Below are 22,841 nucleotides of genomic sequence, written 5' to 3'. Positions count from 1 at the left end.
TAAGTCACAGAATTACCCAACCCTTAACCCAACAAATGGGTTACTCACTGAAAAACAACCCAATTACTTGCATAACCCAGGAATTGGGTTAAATTCATAGCCCTATAACCCTGAAAATGGGTTACACTCTGGAAAAAAAACTTTATTTTAATTTAACTCAACACCAAAAACTCAGAAATTGGGTTACAGAGATAACCCAACATTTTTTAGTGTGTGTGTGTATGAATGTGTGCATGCGTATGTGTTTAACCTGCTGGGAGAAGCGCTGCTGGGTCTGGATCTGGTAGTGCTCTTCGGTCGTCACCCGGGTGATGTTGGCGGCGGCGGCGGTGGCGACGGCGGCGGTCGCCCGTGGCAACGTCTCCACCTCCTTGATGGATTCCATGGTGATGCTCTGTGGAAGCACCTGGAAGAGCGACGTCACGTACATGATGACACTCTTCTTGTCGGGGTGAAGCACGGCCACATCTGGAGAGAAGAAAGAGACTTTACTCCAGAGTTTTCACAGGTTGACTGGTGGGAAAATGTTGTGAGTTATTTAAAAAACCTCAGTTGTCCCTTTATCCACCACTTCCACTTTGAACTTCTCTTCTCTTTAATGATGAAGTAAATGGTCATGTACTTTACCTCTCTATTCAATCCTAATGAATACTATAAAATATATAAAAATTAAATCAGGGTTAAGGTCAAGATTAAGATTAAGATTATGATTTGGGTTTAGATTGGATTAAGATTAGGATATGTCATATCAATTTTAATATCAAGATCAATATTAGGATTAAGATCAATGTCAAGATTAATCTTAATGGTCAAGATTAAGACTGGGGTTAAAATTAAATCAGGGTTAAGGTTAAGATTAATATTAATATTACAATTAAAACTTAGATTAAGTCAAGGTTTAGGTTAAGGTTAAGATTAACATTATGATTTGGATTTAGATTGGATTAAGATTAGGATATGTAATATACATTTTAATATCAAGATCAATATTAGGATTAAGATCAATGTCAAGATTAATCTTGAAATTATGGTCAAGATTAAGACTGGGGTTAAAATTAAATCAGGGTTAAGATTAAGATTAAAATTAATATTACAATTAAGATTTAGATTTAATCAGGGTTTAGGTTAAGATTAAGATTAACATTATGATTTGGGTTTAGATTGGATTAAGATTAGGATGTAATATCAATTTTAATATCAAGATCAAGATTAGGATTAAGATCAATTTCAAGATTAATCTTGAAATTATGGTCAAGATTAAGACTGGGGTTAAAATTAAATCAGGGTTAAGATTAAGATTAAGATTAAAATTAAGATTTAGATTAAGTCAGGGTTTAGGTTAAGATTAAGATTTGGGTTAAAATTAAGATTAATATAAGGTTTAGGTTTAATTAGGATTAACACTATGATTTGGGTTTAGATTGGATTAAGAGTAGGATATATAATATCAATTTTAAGATCAAGATTAGGATTAAGATCAAGGTCAAGATTAATCTTGAAATTACGGTCAAGATTAAGACTGGGGTTAAAATTAAGATGAATATTTGGGTTAAGATTGAGGTTAAATTATGGGTTAAGATTAATATTAAGAGAAGAGATTCAAATTCAATCAGGGTTAAGATTAAGATTAAGATTACAATTAATCAGGGTTTAGGTTAAGATTAATATTAATATTAAGATTATGGTTAGGATTTAGGTTTAATCAGGGCATTATGATTTGGGTTTAGGTTGGATTAATCTTGAAATTACGATCGTTAAAACTGGGGTTAAAATTAAGATGAATATAGGATTAAGATTAAGATTCAACTGAGAAGGCTGTAAAATTACTGTGTTACAGAAACAGGCGAATCACACAACCCAAGTAGAAAAATAAGAGAAGAAAAAGTTCAATAGAAAACAATTTTGAATAATATATGAATATAATGTAAAGTAATAGAATGTACACGTGAGTGTGGAAAAGCATACACAGTTGAATAAGCAGGATGTAAAATACACAGTGTGTCTGGATGTCATAATTAAATAAAGCTGCTTCAAAACAACATATCTGAAGTTGTGAACTTAAAGTTTGGAAAATTGATGGACCACTTTTCAGCTTTATTTCATATTTTATGGAATGAATGAATAATTGGATGATTGAGAAATCCATCCCCTGACTCGGGCTGGTTATCCCTCATGGTAGTCTGAAGGATGATGAAATAGACCGTCCTTCAAAATGCAATCATTCCTCACTATTGATGATGGTTTTTTATTTCCCATAGCATCCATGTGGTGATGCACAGGCAGCCTCACAGCTAAATAAGTCCAAGCAACGGTTTCCAACAGGTGGAAAGAGGTCGAGGAGATGACGATGGAGAAGAAAAACATAACAGAGATGACTTTGTGTATGTGTGTATGAGATACATAGATTAAGCTGGAGTAAGATGAATAGTTTTGGCTGTGGAACGCTAATCTAGAAGCATCGCAGAGAAATCTGAGGGTGTTATTGTTTGTCTGATGAGGACAAACAGCTCCATAAATAATATAAATAATACCACCATCTGTAAGTGTGTGTCTGAGTGCGTAGCTACACCTACCAAAGCTCTGCTACGTGTGTGTGTCTGCAGTTCAGTGCGGCTTTGAGTGTTTTCACCTGTGTTGCGTTGTATATGAATGCATTTTTGTGCATGTGCATGTATCACAGTGTGTATGGCATCTGTATTTATGAGCGTATATTAGCACATTAGCATGTTTGCACTTATGTACAATGATGTTTGTTTGATTAATCCATTGTACACTTATTTTTTCATTGTTTATATTCTCAAATCGTTTGGTTGAATGTACAAAACTTCCTTGAAAGGAAAACAGGTCACTCAATACATCTACATGAAAAGGACATTTTTCTTTACTTTGATAATAACCAAATGGATATTGATTTAATTTTTTTTGTACAACTTGTTTTCTTTTTAGGAAAATTTCATACACACAAAAGAAAATGGACTGACGGAAAACCAAACTTTACACTTTCTTTGAAAGAACTTTTTCAGTCTGGCACCGACACCAAAGGACTTGAAACACCAAAAGCGTTAAAAACAAATTTTATTTTGGATAAATATTTATTTATTTAATATGATTTTCTTTACATAAATGCATTTTTTAAATTATTATTATTTGTTTTATATATACACATGGTAATTATAAACTCTTTGTATATTTATACTTTTATATATTTCTCTTCCCCTGGCAGAACAGTATTGTTATGTACATAAGTGTAAATAAAGTTTAAAAACAAAACAAAAAAAACTTACAATGATTCCTGCTAGCTTGTTCATGCATGGGCCTTCCAGTGAATTCAAACAGCTGGATTCATTTTGACAGATAGATTTAGAAGGAATATTTGAAGTGTCCATAATGGTTTTTAAGATGAGTATTAAAATTGCTGCCCACATCACAATGTGCTGTTTCAAAGGAGTAAAACATTAGATGAGTGAACCCTGACAGCTGTTATTCTCTGAGACACGAGTCTCAAAACCTCAGAGAAAAAAACAAACTAAATCTGCAATCCTTTCAAAGCGTGAGAGATTGTTGAGAAAGCCCAGGTGGGGGGTGAACAGTGTTTTAAGCATAATAACCAGACACGCTCACCCCGCTTGCACCCGACCAGTGATTGTTTATTGTGAGATCAATGGGAAATCTTTGGCTGTGATGTGTCGTTTCAAGGCTTAAGCGTGTGGCGGCGGATTACAACGCGCCCCGCGGTGCAGAGGGGGGGGCTGCGTTCAAGAGGAGTACGGCTCAATTTATGATTTTACCTACAATAAAGTCAAATCAAAAAATAAAAAAAAGTCCTTTTAATTAATTAAGTGAGATGTCCATGTTTTTTTTTTTACATTGGTAGTGTTAAAGGGATACGCCAACGTTTTTTTTTCGTGTCTTGCCTCACTCCCGAGTCCATGACCAGCAGATAGACACCATCCTTTCCACTGTGCGTGCAGTAACCATGGAGATAGAGCCGTATCGCCAGTAATTAGCTTAGCTCAAACACTGGAAGTGTATGGGTAGTGTTAGCCTGCCTTCACCTAAAGTCACTAATTAGCTTAGCTCAAACACTGGAAGTGTATGGGTAGTGTTAGCCTGCCTCCACCTAAAGTCATCAGAGAAACTCTTCAGCAACTCTAAACGGACCGATCTTCGTCTCAGAGCTGACAAAACTCTCCGGTAAGGCATCTTGAGCGGTCAAATGCCGCTAACGGGACCAGATCGGTCAAAACGGAGGGTTCAAGCAAAGACGATTTATTTTGGTTCAAGCTAGCTACATCGAGGGTAGGTTAGCTTCCTGTTTGAAAGTAAAAGCACAAATTCTATCGTCATGGTTTTCTGTATGTAAAGGGCAACTGGTGTTTTATTTTGTGAAAGTAACCGGAAGTGCGTTGGTCACAACGGCTAGCTTGAGTAGCGCCGAATTCGTCCGAACAAAATAGTAAACAGCTGGTATTTAGACAAATTAACGACACACTGCTGATCTAAACGGCTACTTTCTCACCTAAACATGTTTGAAATGTTGATAAAGTGATATATTTACAGAGTTTAGAGCTAAAATGAAATCAGCTTCTGACTGCTGATTTCAGCTCAGGTAGGAGGCAGGCTAACACTACCCATACACTTCCAGTGTTTGAGCTAAGTTAATTACGGGCGATACGGCTCTATCTCCCTTGTTACTGCACGCACAGTGGAAAGGATGGTGTCTATCTGCTGGTCATGGACTCGGGAGTGAGGCAAGACACGGAAAAAAAAAGTTGGCGTATCACTTTAAACAGAAGAAAACCATATTTTTTATAGCACCCCCTAGTGGCCATCAGGTCACAAAGACCTGAACACCACATGAGGGTATAATAATAAAATATTACATCATATTTGGCCTATTCTGTTACATAATTATCATTCTGATGAGATATATTTACAACGTCACCATTTATAACCGGTGTTTGATGCAGCGATGTGGTAAATGACTTTGTCGGCCAGTTTGTGGGTCACTGATAAAGTCGCTTCCCGTCATTATCGCCCAATCACAGCGTGACGCATCATCTTCATCCGGGCCAATTATGATGGGAAGCCGTGAAATACGACGGTGTGTGTGATGTCGGTGTGTGTGTGAGTGTGTTAGTTACCCTCAGGGTCCAGCAGTCTCTCTATCCCCAGGTGTTGTTCCGCCTTATTAAAGGCGTGTTCCAGCCTGTCGATCGCCGACGTCTTCTTCTCCACCGAGCTCCAATCAAACAGCTCAGGTCTGCAGGGAGGGGGGGAGGGGGGGGAAACCAAAACTCAAAACTCAAAACACACAATCTACCAAGCCAAGCGGATGTATGTTTTTAATCCATCCAGATACATTTGCTTTATTATTATTATATCCCAGGTCGATCGTACGGACGGACACAAAGTGGAAAGGGCTGACATCGCAGCAATAAAAAAGTAAACTTGTTTAACGATTGTTGCTTTTTTTTTTATTATACAGCATATAGATTAATTTTTGTAAAATGAAACACAGTGTAATTAACTCTCTTCAGCTGATGCAGTCAGGTTTATTTTTGGAGCGACTAGTTAGAGGAAGTCAGCAGTAATGTATTCCAGTGTACTGTATATTCTCTCCGCTGTGCCTCCTTCATTTCTTTAGGAAAGTTTGTAAGATACAAGTTCATCTTTTATGGTATTTGTTTTTAAATGTGCCCCATTGTTTTTTCACTGTCAGTAAATATCATGTTGATGGGATGGACCACCATAGGGCTCTAATTCTTACAAACCATTTCATACTCTTGTATATGTTTTAATCTCTTCAAGATTGCTTCAGCAGTTTCTTCACTTAATTCAGCATCGTTTCAACAATTTATTCAGCTTTTTCAGCTTCCAGCTTTCAGCATTCACAGCTTTCAGCATTTTTTTACATTGGTAGTGTTAAAGGGATACTCCAACATTTTTTTTGTTCGTGTCTTGCCTCACTCCCGAGTCCATGACCAGCAGATAGACACCATCCTTTCCACTGTGCGTGCAGTAACAAGGGAGATAGAGCCGTATCGCCCGCAATTAGCTTAGCTCAAACACTGGAAGTGTATGGGTAGTGTTAGCCTGCCTCCACCTAAAGTCATCAGAGAAACTCTTCAGCAACTCTAAACGGACCGATCTTGGTCTCAGAGCTGACAAAACTCTCCGGTAAGGCATCTTGAGCGGTCAAATGTAGCTAACGGGACCAGATCGGTCAAAACGGAGGGTTCAAGCAAAGACGCTTTATTTTGGTTCAAGCTAGCTACATCGAGGGTAGCTTAGCTTCCTATTTCAAAGTAAAAGCACTTCTGTATGTAAAGGGCAACGGGTGTTTTATTTTGTGAAAGTAACTGGAAGTGTGTTGGTCACAACGGCTAGCTTGAGTAGCGCCGAATTCGTCCAAACAAAATAGTAAACAGCTGGTATTTAGACAAATTAACGACACGCTGCTGATCTAAATGGCTACTTTCTCACCTAAACATGTTTGAAATGTTGATAAAGTGATATATTTACAGAGTTTAGAGCTAAAATGAAATCAGCTTCTGACTGCTGATTTCAGCTTGGGTAGGAGGCAGGCTAACACTACCCATACACTTCCAGTGTTTGAGCTAAGCTAATTACGGGCGATACGGCTCTATCTCCCTTGTTACTGCACGCACAGTGGAAAGGATGGTGTCTATCTGCTGGTCATGGACTCGGGAGTGAGGCAAGACATGAAAAAAAAAATGTTGGCGTATCCCTTTAAGTAAATATAGCTGAAATCACAGTTCAGTCTTCAACTTTCTTTTATATGTTGGTGATCTTTCTCAGACAATATTGCTTTTAGGTATAAAATCTGGATCGGAGTGTAGGTGATCCAGCCTGGTTTTGACCCAGTCTGGTTTGCGTTCTGTCAACATGAACAAAAAAAATGTTGGCGTATCCCTTTAATATAGAACCTAGACTTGCTTTATTGTCAAAAAGACATTCACCTTTATACAATATGGGACTTTTAATATGATTGGCGCTTTCCATACCTAACCATAACCTTATGTCTAAAACAAAAAATGGCCCTTCGAAGTTGTAAGGCTATTATGTACCAAAAAATATTCTATCATGAAAATATGCACAAACACACACACACACACACACACACACACACACACACTGTACCTGTGGCTGTGGATGAGGGCGTTGAAGGCCAATCCATCATTCCAGCTGCTAGAGAAGTTAACTACGTTGACCTGAGAAAAGAAACATTAACCATTTTTAACGCTTCTCACTGTCAAACTCCCCGTCTAGGATTTTAATATGTAGAATGACAGAACATTATATGATTTTTTTATTTTTTTTATATAACTCTGCATGGAGCTGGGGAAAGATAAGAAAACTGAGACCACACTTTCAAAGTTTGCACTTGGGTGATTTGGGTGAAAGCAAGTATTAAATGCCATATGTTATCCAAAAAGCAGCATATGCTGTGTTGTGACTGCTTTTTTGCAGTTTACCCCAGAGGCTTCAATACAGCACAGAGCAGTCCGGGCCAAAGGAAGGAAAATTAGATGAAAGAAAAACTCGGAATGAAAAAAAAAATCATTGGTGCTGCTGAAATTTTAAGTTAATTGGATTTTTTTTTTTTTTTTTAACCTGAAAACATTTCTTTTAGAAGTAGTTTTATACTTGGGGGAATAAAATCACCAGTCATCTGGTGGCACTAATCCCAGATCTGGATCACCACTAAAACATAATCCATTATTCCCTGGCCCAAAGCCTACGTATCTGTCCAGCTAATTTCATGAAAATCTGTTCAAGAGAAGTTTGAGATATCTACGAACAACTGGAGAAAACGACTTGAACCATCTAAAAACCTCTGGAGATGAAATGATTCTACAAACACATGGAAGCGACAACTGGAGGAACGTTACCTGGGGATAATCCCGCGTGTTCTGACGAACCCAACCCAGCAGAATCTTCTCACTGTTGGTCTGCTGTAGGCCCGCCATCACATCCTTCATCACATCCTTTACCTGCAGATGCACAGATACACAATGTGGCTTGTTTAAGAGCTTAGCAAACATAGACATGCAAAAATGTCAAGCACAAAATGGGTGCAATGCCCCATCCTGAGGACAATGCAGAACCAGATCGAAGAGATTTAAATTGAAACAATAAAAAAAAAACAAAAAAAAGTTCTTTATTGCATTTTTGTCACCATTTGTATCAAATTTGATACATGAAAATTCATGAGTTTTTGTGATTTTTTTAAATGAAAAACCTAATGTATACAATCAGATACATGCAATGATCAGACAAACCACCAGGCTGCAGTTTCGGATATCCAATATGGCCGCTGTCAGTCAGCGACCCAAATGTGTTTTCTCATGGATATTATTGCCAATTTTGAAAAAGATAAAGTAAGAAAAACTTAAAACATTTTTTACTGAAACTTCAATAGGAATAGTTACTGCATTGATGCAAAGTAAAACTACTTAATATTTCATAACTTATTTTAGAGTACAACCGTGTTGATACAGCAGGTATTTAAGGTTATTTTCTATGCAAATCTCCTATTCAAAAAAACAAAACAAAACATTTTTGGACCTTTATATATATTTAAATATATATATATTTACATTTTTTGTCAGAAGGTCCAATAAAGGGTCCAATTTCAAAATTTTTAATTTATTTCCTGGTTCAGGCTTTATAGGGTTAAGAATTAATTTAGAGTGAAATAACGTGAAGAATTTGAATTGTTATTATTATTAAATTCTTTGTAAAATCACACATTTAAAAAAGGTCATTATAGTATATTTTTCATTAGTTTTTATTTTTATTTAGGCTTTTAGTTTTTTGGTTATGCAATTTTTGTAAGTTTTTCTTGATTTATATTATTCGCTTTTTAAAATAAAGTTTTAGTTTTGCATTGTTCATTGTAGATTTTTTCTTTTTTCTTTTTATTCAGTTAACTGAGTTATTGTTTCACTGCTAGATTTAGTCTTTGTTAGTTTAGTTTTTAGTTTTAGTTTTTAGTGCTAGTTTTTGTTATCTAGCACAAGTGAATAACAGATGAAAACTTGTCTTTTGGCTAAATGTGGCATATTTATATTTTATCATTTAAGATAATGATGCCCGGGCGGCAATGTAACATATAAGCAGCTTTCTAGCAAAGAGTTGACGTGGCCTGTCAGTGGATACTTTAACTTTACATATTCACACCCACACTGTAGCACACCATTGGTAAAAAAAAAAAAAAAAGAAAGAAAGAGAAAAAAAAAACACAAAGTATACTGGTGTACATGCACAGGCCTGTGTGTAGATACGGCTAACACCCTCACAGGCTGCATCTCTGGCAGCTCTGAGTGACAGTTTTAGAGCATTTATTCTGGGCACTTATGCAGAACTTACCCCCCACCTTTCTGTGCAACCACGTACACACACACACACACACACACACACACACACACACACACACACAGACACACACGTTGTGCTTCCCTCCCCAGCTTTCTTAAGTTGACAGAACGAAGACCAGACTGGGTCAGAACCAGGCTGGATCACCTACACACCGACCCAGTTTTTATACCTAAAAGCAATATTGTCTGAGAAAGATCACCAACATATAAAAGAAAGTTGAAGACTGAACTGTGATTTCAGCTATATTTACTTAAAGGGATACGCCAACTTTTTTTTTTTTCATGTCTTGCCTCACTCCCGAGTCCATGACCAGCAGATAGACACCATCCTTTCTACTGTGCGTGCAGTAACAAGGGAGATAGAGCCGTATCGCCGTAATTAGCTTAGCTCAAACACTGGAAGTGTATGGGTAGTGTTAGCCTGCCTCCACCTAAAGTCATCAGAGAAACTCTTCAGCAACTCTAAACGGACCGATCTTGGTCTCAGAGCTGACAAAACTCTCCGGTAAGGCATCTTGAGCGGTCAAATGCCGCTAACGGGACCAGATCGGTCAAAACGGAGGGTTCAAGCAAAGACGCTTTATTTTGGTTCAAGCTAGCTACATCGAGGGTAGCTTAGCTTCCTATTTCAAAGTAAAAGCACAGATTCTATCGTCATGGTTTTCTGTATGTAAAGGGCAACGGGTGTTTTATTTTGTGAAAGTAACCGGAAGTGCGTTGGTCACAACGGCTAGCTTGAGTAGCGCCGAATTCAAAACAGAAACGTGGAGAAAAAGAGTGATTTTCTGCCTCTGCACCGGTCTCACATTTAGGCTTACTGTGACAAAACGGTAACTCCTATCAGAACAAAACACAGATCAACGTTGCTCTAAGGACTTCCTGAAAAATGTGGTACGATTTGGTGTTTCTACAGTGAATATTTTGGAGATGCTGGCAGTTTTAAAACATCGGTCCGTTCTGCTTCTCTCAGAAAATATTTGTATTGGAGTCAATGAGGAGCAGAGACAGACGTGGCCGCACTCAGAGGCTGATTCTGTAAATTCTGTAAGTCTCTCTCATATTTTGAGCACATGATGAGAAACAGAAGAAGTTTGTCTTACAAATTCTGAAAAAATTATGTGTGTAGAGTGTAAATTGTGGCCGGGCCGAGTGTGGAAAGAGAAAAAATCTCGAGTTTTTCTGGCATCTCTCCCACTCTAACCGATGATGTCACGCGCTCTGACACGAACATTCCGTCCAATACACAACCATTATAATCTCATAATTTCTCCAAAAATGATCATGGTCATTGATCAGGGATTGATCAAAAACTATATGACCTATCAAAACGTGGAGTAATACGCCAATACACAAGACTTGTGTCTACTGTTTAAAGTTTAAATGGAGTCTCTAGGTGAAAGTATGCCTGAGCAGTAGACGTTTGTTAAACTCCAATGATTGGTCTTTTTCACTCTTTTTTTTCCGCCCGTCCCATTGACTTCAATGCAAAATTTTGCGCAGTTTTGATGACCAGTGCCCAGTGCGATGGCCCGTGGCCCTAACTAACTAACTAACTAACTAACTAACTAACTAATACACACAGTTGCACATGCAGATGTACAGTAATAGTGTCAGACAGAGGATGAAAGAGTCATTTGCATTGTTACACACACACACACACACACACACACACACATACATACTGCAAAACCTCAGTGTTTGTTTGATGTTAAGGTAAATTCCCAGCGAGGGGAATTGTAAAGATGTGCTCGTGCGCGCGCCCCGTGCGTACAGACAGACAGACAGACAGACAGACAGACAGACAGACAGACAGACAGATAGACAGATAGACAGACAGACAGACAGATAGACAGACAGATAGATAGATAGAGAGATAGATAGATAGATAGACAGACAGACAGGTCTGTTAGTGATTCCTGCCGGGTGAAACAGGGACTCATTTGGGAGTAGGTCACCGCATGCATTTCCACTTTAATTGGCCACACGCACAGACCAGCATGCCCACACACCGGCAACCTCCAGGGCGTCGCAGCCTTTGACAGGCATATGCACACACACACACACACACACACACACACACACACACACACTCATCCAACACAAGCACCTCATTACAGAAGGGTGTTTTGCTATTAATCGTGTCATTACATCCACAACCAAACCAGCGTGATTGAGACATTCGCTTCCATTCAACTTAATGCGGAATGCAACACAATTAACCTGTTAAACCATTACCAACCAGTGACTTTACATGTAGTTGTTGGTTTTAAACACTGAGTCCATAAAGAAAAGCCATTTGGATTTTAAATGCAGCCCGAGGGGAAGTAGCGGAGGTTTTAATAGCGCTCTGTAAATTGGCGGAAAGATGAAGGGCGGCGAGAAAAAGACGGAACATGGCAAAAAAAACAACATAAAAATAAACTTGGAGTGTCCTGTGTTGTTTTTCTCACTCATTAAGGCGGCTGCTGAATCTACTTTCCTGCAAAGTTATGATGTTGGATATCTGACCTGTGTTTGCTCACGATTCTCCTCAGAATCAGAAACAAACAGAAAGCCGATGACAAACATAAACCATACATGGATATACAGTTGATACTGAGCACCATCTATAACTTTATGTTGTCTTATTCCACCTGTATTTCCATCCTTATATTAGATTTAAACATTTCTTTCCTTTATAGGATGTGTAATAATTAATAGACTGTGATGTGTATGGGTGTGATGTAAATTGTAAAGGTCAATGAATCAGAATGGTTCACCTTATGAACAGGAGGCTTTTTTTAAAATAGAAATTGATGTCCGTTGATGATGTTTTTCTTGCTTTTTGTTATTTGATATCAATAGAAGTGTTAAGTCGCCTTCACTGAACCCTGAATTGAAACAAATTGAAACTGTATTGTGACAGACTTCATCCTTAGATAGATACTGACTTTGTGACTTACACCCCTCATTATTAATAAAATGAGTTAGTCTGGTTATTAAACGTAATAATCAAACTCAGATATCATCTTCAGATAGTGGATTAGGAACACACAATTCAAAACCGCCTTTAGAAAAGTGGAATAAAAGAAAGGATGTCTGAACATTTTGTCCAATTTCAAGACAATATAATTCAACTTTTCTCTGCTGCTGAACATGTTTTCTTGCTGGGAGCAGGTGGTGGTGCGGATAACAGCCACTTTTCAACTTTTCAACCTTTTTACCTGACAGGATGGGCCAGAGCTAGCAGCTTAGCATGTTAGCAGTGATGAAAATAAAGTTGCAAAGTAGTATAACATGACAGGATGGGCCAGAGCTAGCTGCTTAGCATGTTAGCAGTGATGAAAATAAAGTAAAGTTGCAAAGTAGTGTTACGCGACAGGATGGGCCAGAGCTAGCTGCTTAGCATGTTAGCAGTGATGAAAATAAGAGCAAACGCTAAGTATGCTAACAGCTGTTATTGATAATATAGGCTACGTAACAATAGCACAAAGGAAGATATAGCTGCTTTAAAGTTAGACCAGAAATCTAAAGATGATGTCAAACTTTTTTCATCCCACACATCATGACTTTTCCGAGGTCTGTACAGTCAGAATCTTTCAGAATAAAGCTCTCAATATCTTGAATTTAAAGCATTGTTGCAAAAAAAAAAAAAAAGCCAAAAGGTCATTTTCTGGGTAACTGCTGCTACAATGATTAAAATAAGATGGAGAAATAGAAAGACCTGATAATTGAAATCATTTGGTGGCTAACCAATGCAGTAAAGCAACAAAAAATGTGAATATTGCAGGTTTTGGAGATGGAACATGATGTTTTTTGTTTTTTTTTACCGTGAGGCATCATGGTCTATTTCTGCATCACAGTTGGAAAAAAAAGAAAATCACTTTTCTTCTCTTGCTGCTGTATCTTTTTGTAGCAAGGAAAGCAAACGCTACTTCACCTTGACAGCTTCAACCCAGGAAACATTACACATTCAACAATATGACCAGGAGAAATATTCAGTGTGAAAAAGAAGGATGATGTGCAACTCTGCTGTGTGGAACATACTGAAGTGATGTGGTTCATCAGCAACAGACAGAGTGATATGCATCACTTTAATCTGTGTTAAAGGGATAGTTCAACATTTTGGCAAATTGGCCCATTGCCATAATCCCTATAGTCATAGCAGTAGGTTCGTTATCTTTATTTGTCGGTGCAAGCTGTTTTTAGAACGGCGGAGCAGAGCTGTGAGCTGCTCAGAGCTACGCTACGGAGGCTCATTATGGGATTTCTTGGTTTCCCTCATCAAAGTCATCAAATACACAATCCAACAACTCCACAACGCTCTGGTGGACAAGTTGTGAGCTGCACATTCACCACGCTATGAGATAATAACACAACGTTACCACACAGAGTTGTTTTAGAGGGAAATTCATGTAAAACCATTGATGCACGTTGCCTTCAGGGACAGTTTTTCATCATCAGTCTCTGTATTTCCCTCTAAAACAACTCTGTGTGGTAACGTTGTGTTATTATCTCATAGCGTGGTGAATGTGCAGCTCACAACTTGTCCACCAGAGCGTTGTGGAGTTGTTGGATTGTGTATTTGATGAGTTTGATGATGAGGGAAACCAAGAAATCCCATAATGAGCCTCCGTAGCGTAGCTCTGAGCAGCTCACGGCTCTGCTCCGTCGTTCTAAAAACAGCTTGCACCGACAATTAAAGGTAACGAACCTACTGCTATATGACTATAGGGATTATGGCAATGGGCCAATTTGCCAAAATGTTGAACTATCCCTTTAAAGTTGTATTTCTGATGAAATCATGAATGTAGTGTATGTAATAAATGTAAAAATTCATGCATAGCTACAGACAGCGACAACTCTAATATTCTTATGTTCAGTAATAATGTGTGAAACTGAAACTGACCTGCCAGTGGAGAATGATGCTCCAGATGAGCCCGAGAATCAGTTTGTGATTTCCATCAACGATGTCTGCTGCGCCGATATTCACCAGTTCAACCTGACGAAGACAAATCTCATTAAAGGGTTTGTAGCAACCAAAAACGTAATAACGGCCAATAACGTAATAACAGCCAATAATGTAATAATTTTGGCCATTTTAAATGTAATAAAGCCAATAATGTAATAACGTGCCAATAATGTAATAAAACTTTTAAGCCAATAACGTAATAACTTTTTGCCAATAATGTAATAAGTTATTACATTATTGGCTGGTAATAACTGGTGTCGATAATGTAATAATACATAAATATGACTGCAGTTCTTGGAAATAAAAGGTTTTTTTGCAGTTTGCTAATCAAAAATAGGTGAGTGGATATTATACCCTATAACCCTAACCCTTGGACAAATGATGGCTAAATATGTTAATTAAAAAAAAAAGGTAAATGGTAAAATCAAATCAACTCCATTGCTCCTCCGAGCCATGCTGGGATTATCACATTTAACATTACCTATTCCCAATGGTTTGTCTGACTGAGGCAGGAAGTTATACATGACTGAAACATAAACTGGCTGCAGACACCATTCAATACACAAGTTTGGTTATGTTTTGGAGGTTGTTGATAGCCTACAATGTTTACTTCTTCCGTTTGCAAACATATCATTAAGCATGGTAGAAGTGAGAGAGAGAGAGAGGTGAAAGATAGTACATCTTGGATGAATAAATATGACGACTATGTCATCCACTATACCTATTTTTGATTAGCAAACTGCACAAAACTGCCTTTTATTTCCAAGAACTGCAGTCATATCTATGTATTATTACATTATCGGCACCAGTTATTACATTGTCAAAGGTTTTTAATGTCAAAGCCAATAATGTAATAACATATTACATTATTGGCAAAATGTTATTACGTTATTGGCTCAAAAGTTTTATTACATTATTGACATGTTATTACATTATTGGCTTTATTACATTTAAAATGGCCAAAATTATTACGTTATTGGCTGTCATTACGTTTTTGGTTGCTACAGGGTTTGGTTTTTTTTAAAGTTTTTTTCCAAAATCCAAGCAGGTCCTCAGCCCTTTTTAATGCGACCCCTGTCTACTTGCTGGATTGGTTCATTCAGCTCCTGTCAAGACTCTGGCTTCTGAATGGAGATGAAAACAAACGAAGCTGCCATGCCTGCAGGAGCGCAGCCCGGAAAACAACAATTGTGGTTTTAATGTGGACATGAGTCATCGGTAAAGGACTATTTCAAAGCAAGCACAATGCGGCCCTGTCAAGATTTAGATTCCTCCACATGTTGAAGAACTGTGCACAGTGCATTTTCATTTCTTTTTTTCGACCAAACTAAAAAAAAACAAAACATGGCTAGACGTTAAAAAGACCAACTTGCTTATAACCAGCGGTAATATTGTGGAATTTATTCCAAACCCAGGAGCCATATCATTAGCTTTGCTAGGAGGTTTTATCAGGATGCATCAGAAAAATAGAGTTTTAACATGAACAAGTGAAGACTGACATTTTGTAGGCTGCAATTTAACACCTTGATACAGTCCAGGGAAAACTGCAAAACTGAAGAAATACTAAAATATCATAATTTTATATCTGCTGATATCAGCCCATGCCTCAACATTAGTGTCTCTACAGTATGTCTATCTATGGTGCAATAGGTTTTACAAAACCACTAGTGCTCATTTCTACAGTGGCCCAGAGAGCTCATTGGACTTTAATGTAAGAAAATCTAAACCCAAAATGACCCAAACATGCAACAAATTGTGAAAACATCTTCATAAATGCAATTAACAATAAAAAATAATTACATGCACTGCCTTCATGGTTGCATTGAGCACTCAGGGCTACCACAGTACTTTGGTCTTTTAAAGTAAAACATTTGAATTATATAACATTAAGTTGCAGTTTTATTTATGATGCTGTTGGCTACTTGTAAATTGGCTCTATTTTATAAGACAAAAAAAAAAACAGATATATTTCTCATTGAAGAAACAAAGTCTTTATTTTGAGCATTTTTTCTGCATCACAATAACTTTGGGATTTTGACCTTATGTTCCTCTATATTGTAGATTGTTTTATCCAATTTTTATTTAACTTGGCCTTCAGACTGGGGACCAATGCTCAACTGATACTGCTACATCTGTCCATTAAATACTGAAGATGGTTAGCTTAGTTTCACATAACTGGAACACATGGATTGGTCCTGGGTGCTAGCTGGGAGGCAGTCATCCAAAGCTAAGCTAAACTGAGCTAAGCTAGGATATGCTAAACTAAGATAAGATAAACTAAGCTAAGATAAGAGAAGATAATGTAAACTAAGCTAAGTTATGCTAAGTTAAGATAAGATAAGCTAAAATATGCTAAACTACCGTATAAACAAAGCTAAGCTAAACTGAGCTAAGCTATGATATGCTAAACTAAGATAAGATAAGATAATGTAAACAAAGCTAAACTAAGCTTAGATATGCTAAGAGATAAAATAAGCTAGGATATGCTAAACTAAGATAAGATAAACTAAGATAAGATAAGAGAAGATAACGTAAACTAAGCTAAGATATGCTAAATTAAGATAAGATAAGCTAAAATATGCTAAACTAAAAACGAAGCTCAGCTAAACTGAGCTAAGCTATGATATGCTAAACTAAGATAAGACAAGATAAGATAAGATAAGATAAGATAATATAAGATAATGTAAACAAAGCTAAACCAAGCTTAGATATGCTAAGAGATAAAATAAGCTAAAATATGCTAAACTCAGATAAGACAAACTAAGCTAAACTAAGCCAAGCTAATGTAAGCTAAGCTAACACATTTCTCAAAATGTCAATTCCTTCAGTCACCACACCTCATGGAAGAAAAGGGAACTATTCATCTGTCATATATATATATATATTTTTACATTTCTGTCAATATGATGCATTAGAAAATAAAACCAGGAAGAGCTATTGTGAGAAAAAGGCAAAGGAGAAGTAAGACAAAAGAAAACTGGTGCTGAGGGGCAAAAAGCCAGAGAAAGATATGTAGACAAGAGTGAGACAGAAAGATAAAAGAGGGGATAAAAGAGATGGATACTTGTTTTTCTTAGAGCCATCCCAACAGAGTCAAGGTTAAATGCAGCTTTATGGAAACCAAGTAGAGAATCCTGAGAGGCAGCGTTAATATTCCACTGATTTATTTGATCTAGGTCATTTTATACGATGCTAAACTTTCCTGCAGACTCACATTGGGTTTTTTTTTTTTTTTCGTACTTACATTGTTCTTCTGTAAGATCTGCAGAGCACGGTTGACATTGTTGAGTGAGTGAACGCGCGTGAATCCTCTCTCCAACTTCACCTGAACACACCACACACACACAGAGGAGATTACTGAGGCGTTCACAGACCTTGCTCAGGGGCATCCATTAGTGTTACAAACAGCCACATTACGCATGTGTGTGTGTGTGTGTGTGTGCTATTACAATACAAGAATAGTATCAAGCAAAGGACAAAGATGATTATTTGTCTCCATGAGGAAGATAGAGGTGCAGAAGAGAAGGAGGAAATGTGGAGAAAGAAAGAAACAGCTGGAGGGAAAAATAAAACACAAGGTGGGAGTGAAGCTGTGATTAACACTACGAGCTGCTCAGGTATGTGTGTGTGTGTGTGTGTGTGTGTGTGTGTGTGTGTGTCTCATTTAAGTTTTTAATCTTGGAGAGTTTTTCAGTTTAAAGGAACCTGATTGTTTCAGTCTGATGAAGACCCAGGTCTGGGAGTTGAACCCAAAAAACACACTTAAGTTGACCTAGAGACTATTATGCCAATTCCACTTTATAGATTTATCTTACATTATGGAATATTTACCTTAATAGGCAGGGCCGTTGCTAGGAAACCCCCTGACTTTTCCACTTTTTTTCTTAGACTACGTATGTATTATCATTTTTTATTTAGCCTACTTTGTTTTGATGCTAATGCAGCATTACTATGAGTATTGGTCAGGGTCTAAGCAGAATAAATCAGTCATACAAAGATTAGACTACTGGGGTTTTTTATGGGCCCCACTGGGCGCTGGGCCCCTAGAGTTATCACCACCTTTCTCCCCTATACGGCCCTGTTAATAGGTGATCTACAGTATAGACTAATACTCTAATTCAATTTAAAATGAACCCTATTTCAACAAAAATAAAAATAAGATGTTGAAATATTTGTTGAATAGTGGTATAAGTTGTAAACCAAAAAAATCTAAGTGAGCATCCTAAGTCTTATTCATCCATATACATTATATATTTATAAAAAAAGAGAAAGAAAAATATTAAAGCAGTATGTAAAAAAAAAAAAAAGATAGAAAAAATGTTGCAATAGAGTATATGTGTGTATGTTTGTACCAGCTCATGTCCTGCCAGCCCCTCCAGCAGCTCCAGCAGGCGTCGTCCATCACACAGGTCTGAGAACAGATCCTCCACTGGTGGCTTCCTTGTCTAAAACACACACAAACACAAACATACAATTATGTGATAAATGTCATGGCTCTCCTTGTCACCTCAGTCATATGTTTTTTCTTTGTCCTGTTCTGAAAGATTTTTGGGCGGGTTATTTTGTTATTATGTCAACTGTTCTTGGTGTAAATCTCCAACCTTGCCCTCTGATTGCTATATTTGGGATTCCTAACCCCTCACTCGCACTCAACTCTACACAAAAGGATATTATAGCTTTCACATCCTTACTTGCAAGACGTTTATTATTGTTACATTGGAAATCTGCTAAATATCCTTCTATCTCCCGGTGGCTTAAAGACATGATGTTTTTTTTAAAGCTTGAGAAAATTAAATATACATTAAGAGGATGTACAGTAAAATTAATCCACAAATGGCAACACTTTATTTCCTATTTCACTAATTTAGAGGTACGACCTGATTGAATTTCTGCCTATTACCATTGTACATTTTATATTGCATAAACAACCAGTAGTATGCGTGTTTGTCGTGATGTGCCGAGTTGGGGCATGGGTGGGTGGGGGAATGTTCACTGTTTTTGTATGTCTGTTTGTTTGTTTTTTTATTCTGCACTCTGTAATTTAATGTAATTATTTTTCCTCTACAATTTTATCAGAGTGTGTTTTTGTTAATTTCCGTTTGTTGATGTGTATATGTGACTGTTTACATATACATATATGTTAAAAAAAGAAAAAGAAAAGGATAATTGTATCCCTGTAATTGGAAATATCTAATTGTACTTTTCAATAAAAAGATTTTGAAAAAAAAACAACAACATACAATTATGAAAACCTCAGAATAATGTGCATGGATTTATTCTATAATATAGATTCTTGGCTCTATAAGTCTGCAGCAGTGTGTGGCCCTCTGAGGCACGTCTGCAGAAGCTTTACCACGGCCCAGCGCTGGGAGCAACAACCACACGAGGTGATAGGAGGTCAATTCACTTGTTCCATGAAAAGGTCAAAGGAGAGAATCATCGTACTGGACACACGGCCGCTCACTGGCCACAACAACACCGGGACAGACATCTCCTGAGTAATCACAAACCAGCCCTGCGTTAAATGTGAAGATAACAGTTAATACCCGAGAGGCCGTTCTTTATCACCGCTGACAGGTCTAGGATTACACGCTAGCAGTTACTTCACATTGGAAAGAGCTGCAGGCTAAATACAGCGCGAGTGCCTTTTGTGTTCCTCCGCAGCAGCCGGCAGGACTGAAGAGGAACTCAGCAGTCGGACGTGAGAGTTCACTTTCTCCAGAAACTCATTCAAATTCACAAAACAGACCATTTTTTTTGCAAATGCAGATCAAATTGCAGCTGGCTCGAGGTAGAGGAGCGCGCATATATAAATACTACTATTACTGAAATGAGCCCTGGGAACAAAAAGCAAAGCTTCTCACACATTTACATAGATACTGTCGGTGTGTTCAAGTTCCTTGCATAAACAGGAAATTACTTAAAGAGCATTTTTGGATATTTCAACCATAATATTTTGATGTGTAATAGAGAGCACTGATTTCGTAACTCTTAAACATACATTTGAAGTATTGCAAATAATAGCAATTTGCAAGCAAACCAGACTTGTAGCCATGAGTATTCTGTAATGTATTTATGTACTGTGCTGATTTGTATGTTATTATAAATAAATTGTTGCTACTGATGAAAATGAGCTATGTAGCTACAGTAACTACGGCACATTTAGATCAATGTGGGAAGTGGAATGTTGATTAACATGCACTATCCCAGATGAACAAATAAATAAGTAAATAAATTGATTAATCAGTTCTCAAAATGAAGCTGCTTTCATAGAAAATAATCCAGGGTCTGGTTTGGTTTTAGAAAGTAACAAAACAACATTTAGAAGAATTAATATAAAAATATAAGAAACTGCGTATATAGTGTGATGCATCTTATATAAATAATGTAACATTAAAAAATGTAAGGTAATAATATAAAATAAAATATATGAACAAACAATAAAGTAATTATGTAAAAAATTATACCAGAAAATTCAAGGTCCCACCAAGTCAATTCTCAAGTAAATGACTACTTCAGTCATTATCACATTCTACAACTACAACATGTTATGTTCAGGTTTAACAACAAACTAAACATTTGGATATAGTATATGAAGCCCAAATCTTTCCTTCCACAAACAGTGCCTGTAGAGCTGCCCCCTGAAACAAAAGTAAAACTGCTACTAAATCTTCACGTATGGCGAAAAGCCAAAAATGGCGTACACACAAAATATTTACACCCTTTTCATATCTATCAAACTGTGCGTACGCAGCACAACTCTCCGCAATTTCCATTGATAAATAACACAGGACCCAAGAAAAGTGCGGATGTGAACATGCCTCATATCCTGCCCTCTACACGCCCAAACACAACCATATATGGTCAATGCAAATCAGCATGTGCATATAAAGTAGCCATTCAGGGCCGTTGTATAGGAGAGAAAGGTGATGATAACTCTAGGGGCCCAGCGCCCAGTGGGGCCCATAAAAAACCCCAGTAGTCTAATCTTTGTATGACTGAATTATTCTGCTTTCAGCATTCAGCCGTATTTCTCTACTTCTGCATAAGACCCTGACTAATACTCATAGTAATGCTGCATTAGCATCAAAACAAAGTAGGCATTTTTTTTTTTTTTTTGCGTTGCGTTGCGTAGGAACTGATGAAGCCCCTTGGATAAGAGGAGAAACATCTTCCCAGACAAATACAAGTCCAGTTGCCTACGATTCAATTTGCCCAGAAAAGAACGATGACCTGGATGAATGAGAATATCCATAGACAAAGTAGCTATATAGGCTAAATAAAAAACAATAATACGTACGTAGTCTAAGAAAAAAAAAAAGTGGAAAAGTCAGGGGGTTAGGGGGCCCACTTTAGTTTTCTTTCAGGGGCCCCAGAATTCCTAGCAACGGCCCTGTAGCCATGTGTGCTCTGTAGAGTGATGTCAGTGGAAGACGGTGAAGATACAGACAGCGGAGATAGAAGCAGAATTTCTCTGGAAGCGAGATACACGGCAATATCGGACAATAAATCAGTCAGAAAAATGGTATTGCATTGAAATAGGCTACAATAAAAACAAAGAACTCCCAAATCTGAATGAAAGGGAGCAGAAAGAATTTAATCTGCCCCTTTATCCCAGAAAATCCACAACCAGTTACCATTACTTTGCACCTCTTTCCACTACACAGTTACAGCTCTACTCAACTCAGTTTAGGTCCTTTTCCATTACAGCCGAGTCCTTCACAGTTCCTCCTCAGGGGGGGCAGGGTCATCATACCACGGCTACGTTAACTCAAGTGAAAGAATAACAACAGTCTCAGTAGCTACAGATCAGTGGGCGCTGCTGCCAGTGTGTTTTTAAACTTAGCGGGTTTCAGTCTTGTCCGACGTCACACTAGAGTGTGTAAAAGCAAAAAAATTAAAAAACCAAGTAGAACAGTGTCGAGCCGTGTCGCGCTAGTGGAAAAGGACCATCAATAATAACCCCCCTTAAAGTGTCTCAATCTGCACATAACGTTATTATAGGCCGGGGGTCAAAATGGGTGTAAATGTCCGCACTTTTCCCCGTCAGGTTTGGGCTTGATAGATCCCAAATTTGGCGGAGAAAAGTGTGTACGCACAAAGCGGGGGGAAAAGGGTGTAAAAATGATAAATGAGGCCCCTAGTCTCTTTGGGCTTTTGGAGGTGTTGCCAAGATGGCCGCCAAGTAGCATGACTTGCCTATAAGGACTTTGACCAAACCTATCGAGATTTTTTTTACCTAACAATTCTTGAATTATTACATTAGCTAACAATTCAAAATTATTTTATTTTGTTACTTTTAGCTAGCATGCTAAACATAAAACCATCTCGAATTATTATTATTATTTATTTTTTACACTTTTCTTTATTTTTTTGTTTGTTTGTTACTTTTAGCTAACCCTATCTTGATTCTTTACCATTAGCTAACAATTCAAAATTATTTTATTTTTGTTACTTTTAGCCAACATGCTAACCCTATCTTGATT

At 37.5% G+C, this 22,841-nt stretch overlaps 1 protein-coding gene across 2 annotated transcripts in view; it reads right to left on the bottom strand.

The window, feature by feature from the left end:
• The window catches only part of dmd (dystrophin), a 413,300-nt gene that overhangs the window by 243,735 nt on the left and 146,724 nt on the right, over positions 1-22,841 (bottom strand). For both annotated transcript variants that reach the window (XM_085802729.1, XM_085802740.1), the window contains exons 3-9: positions 18,708-18,800; positions 17,600-17,680; positions 14,293-14,385; positions 7,917-8,018; positions 7,165-7,235; positions 5,145-5,263; positions 251-468 (exon numbers count right to left, since the gene is read on the bottom strand). In XM_085802729.1, coding sequence (XP_085658855.1) covers positions 251-468; positions 5,145-5,263; positions 7,165-7,235; positions 7,917-8,018; positions 14,293-14,385; positions 17,600-17,680; positions 18,708-18,800 — 777 coding nt within the window. The remainder of the gene's footprint in view (positions 1-250; positions 469-5,144; positions 5,264-7,164; positions 7,236-7,916; positions 8,019-14,292; positions 14,386-17,599; positions 17,681-18,707; positions 18,801-22,841) is intronic.

This window comes from Trachurus japonicus, chromosome 2 (genome assembly GCF_045865225.1).
Source record: "Trachurus japonicus isolate A0001 chromosome 2, Traja_1.0".
NCBI lineage: Eukaryota > Metazoa > Chordata > Actinopteri > Carangiformes > Carangidae > Trachurus > Trachurus japonicus.
The sequence above is the reverse complement of the archived record's forward strand: the minus strand, read 5'-3'. Positions and strand labels throughout refer to the sequence as shown.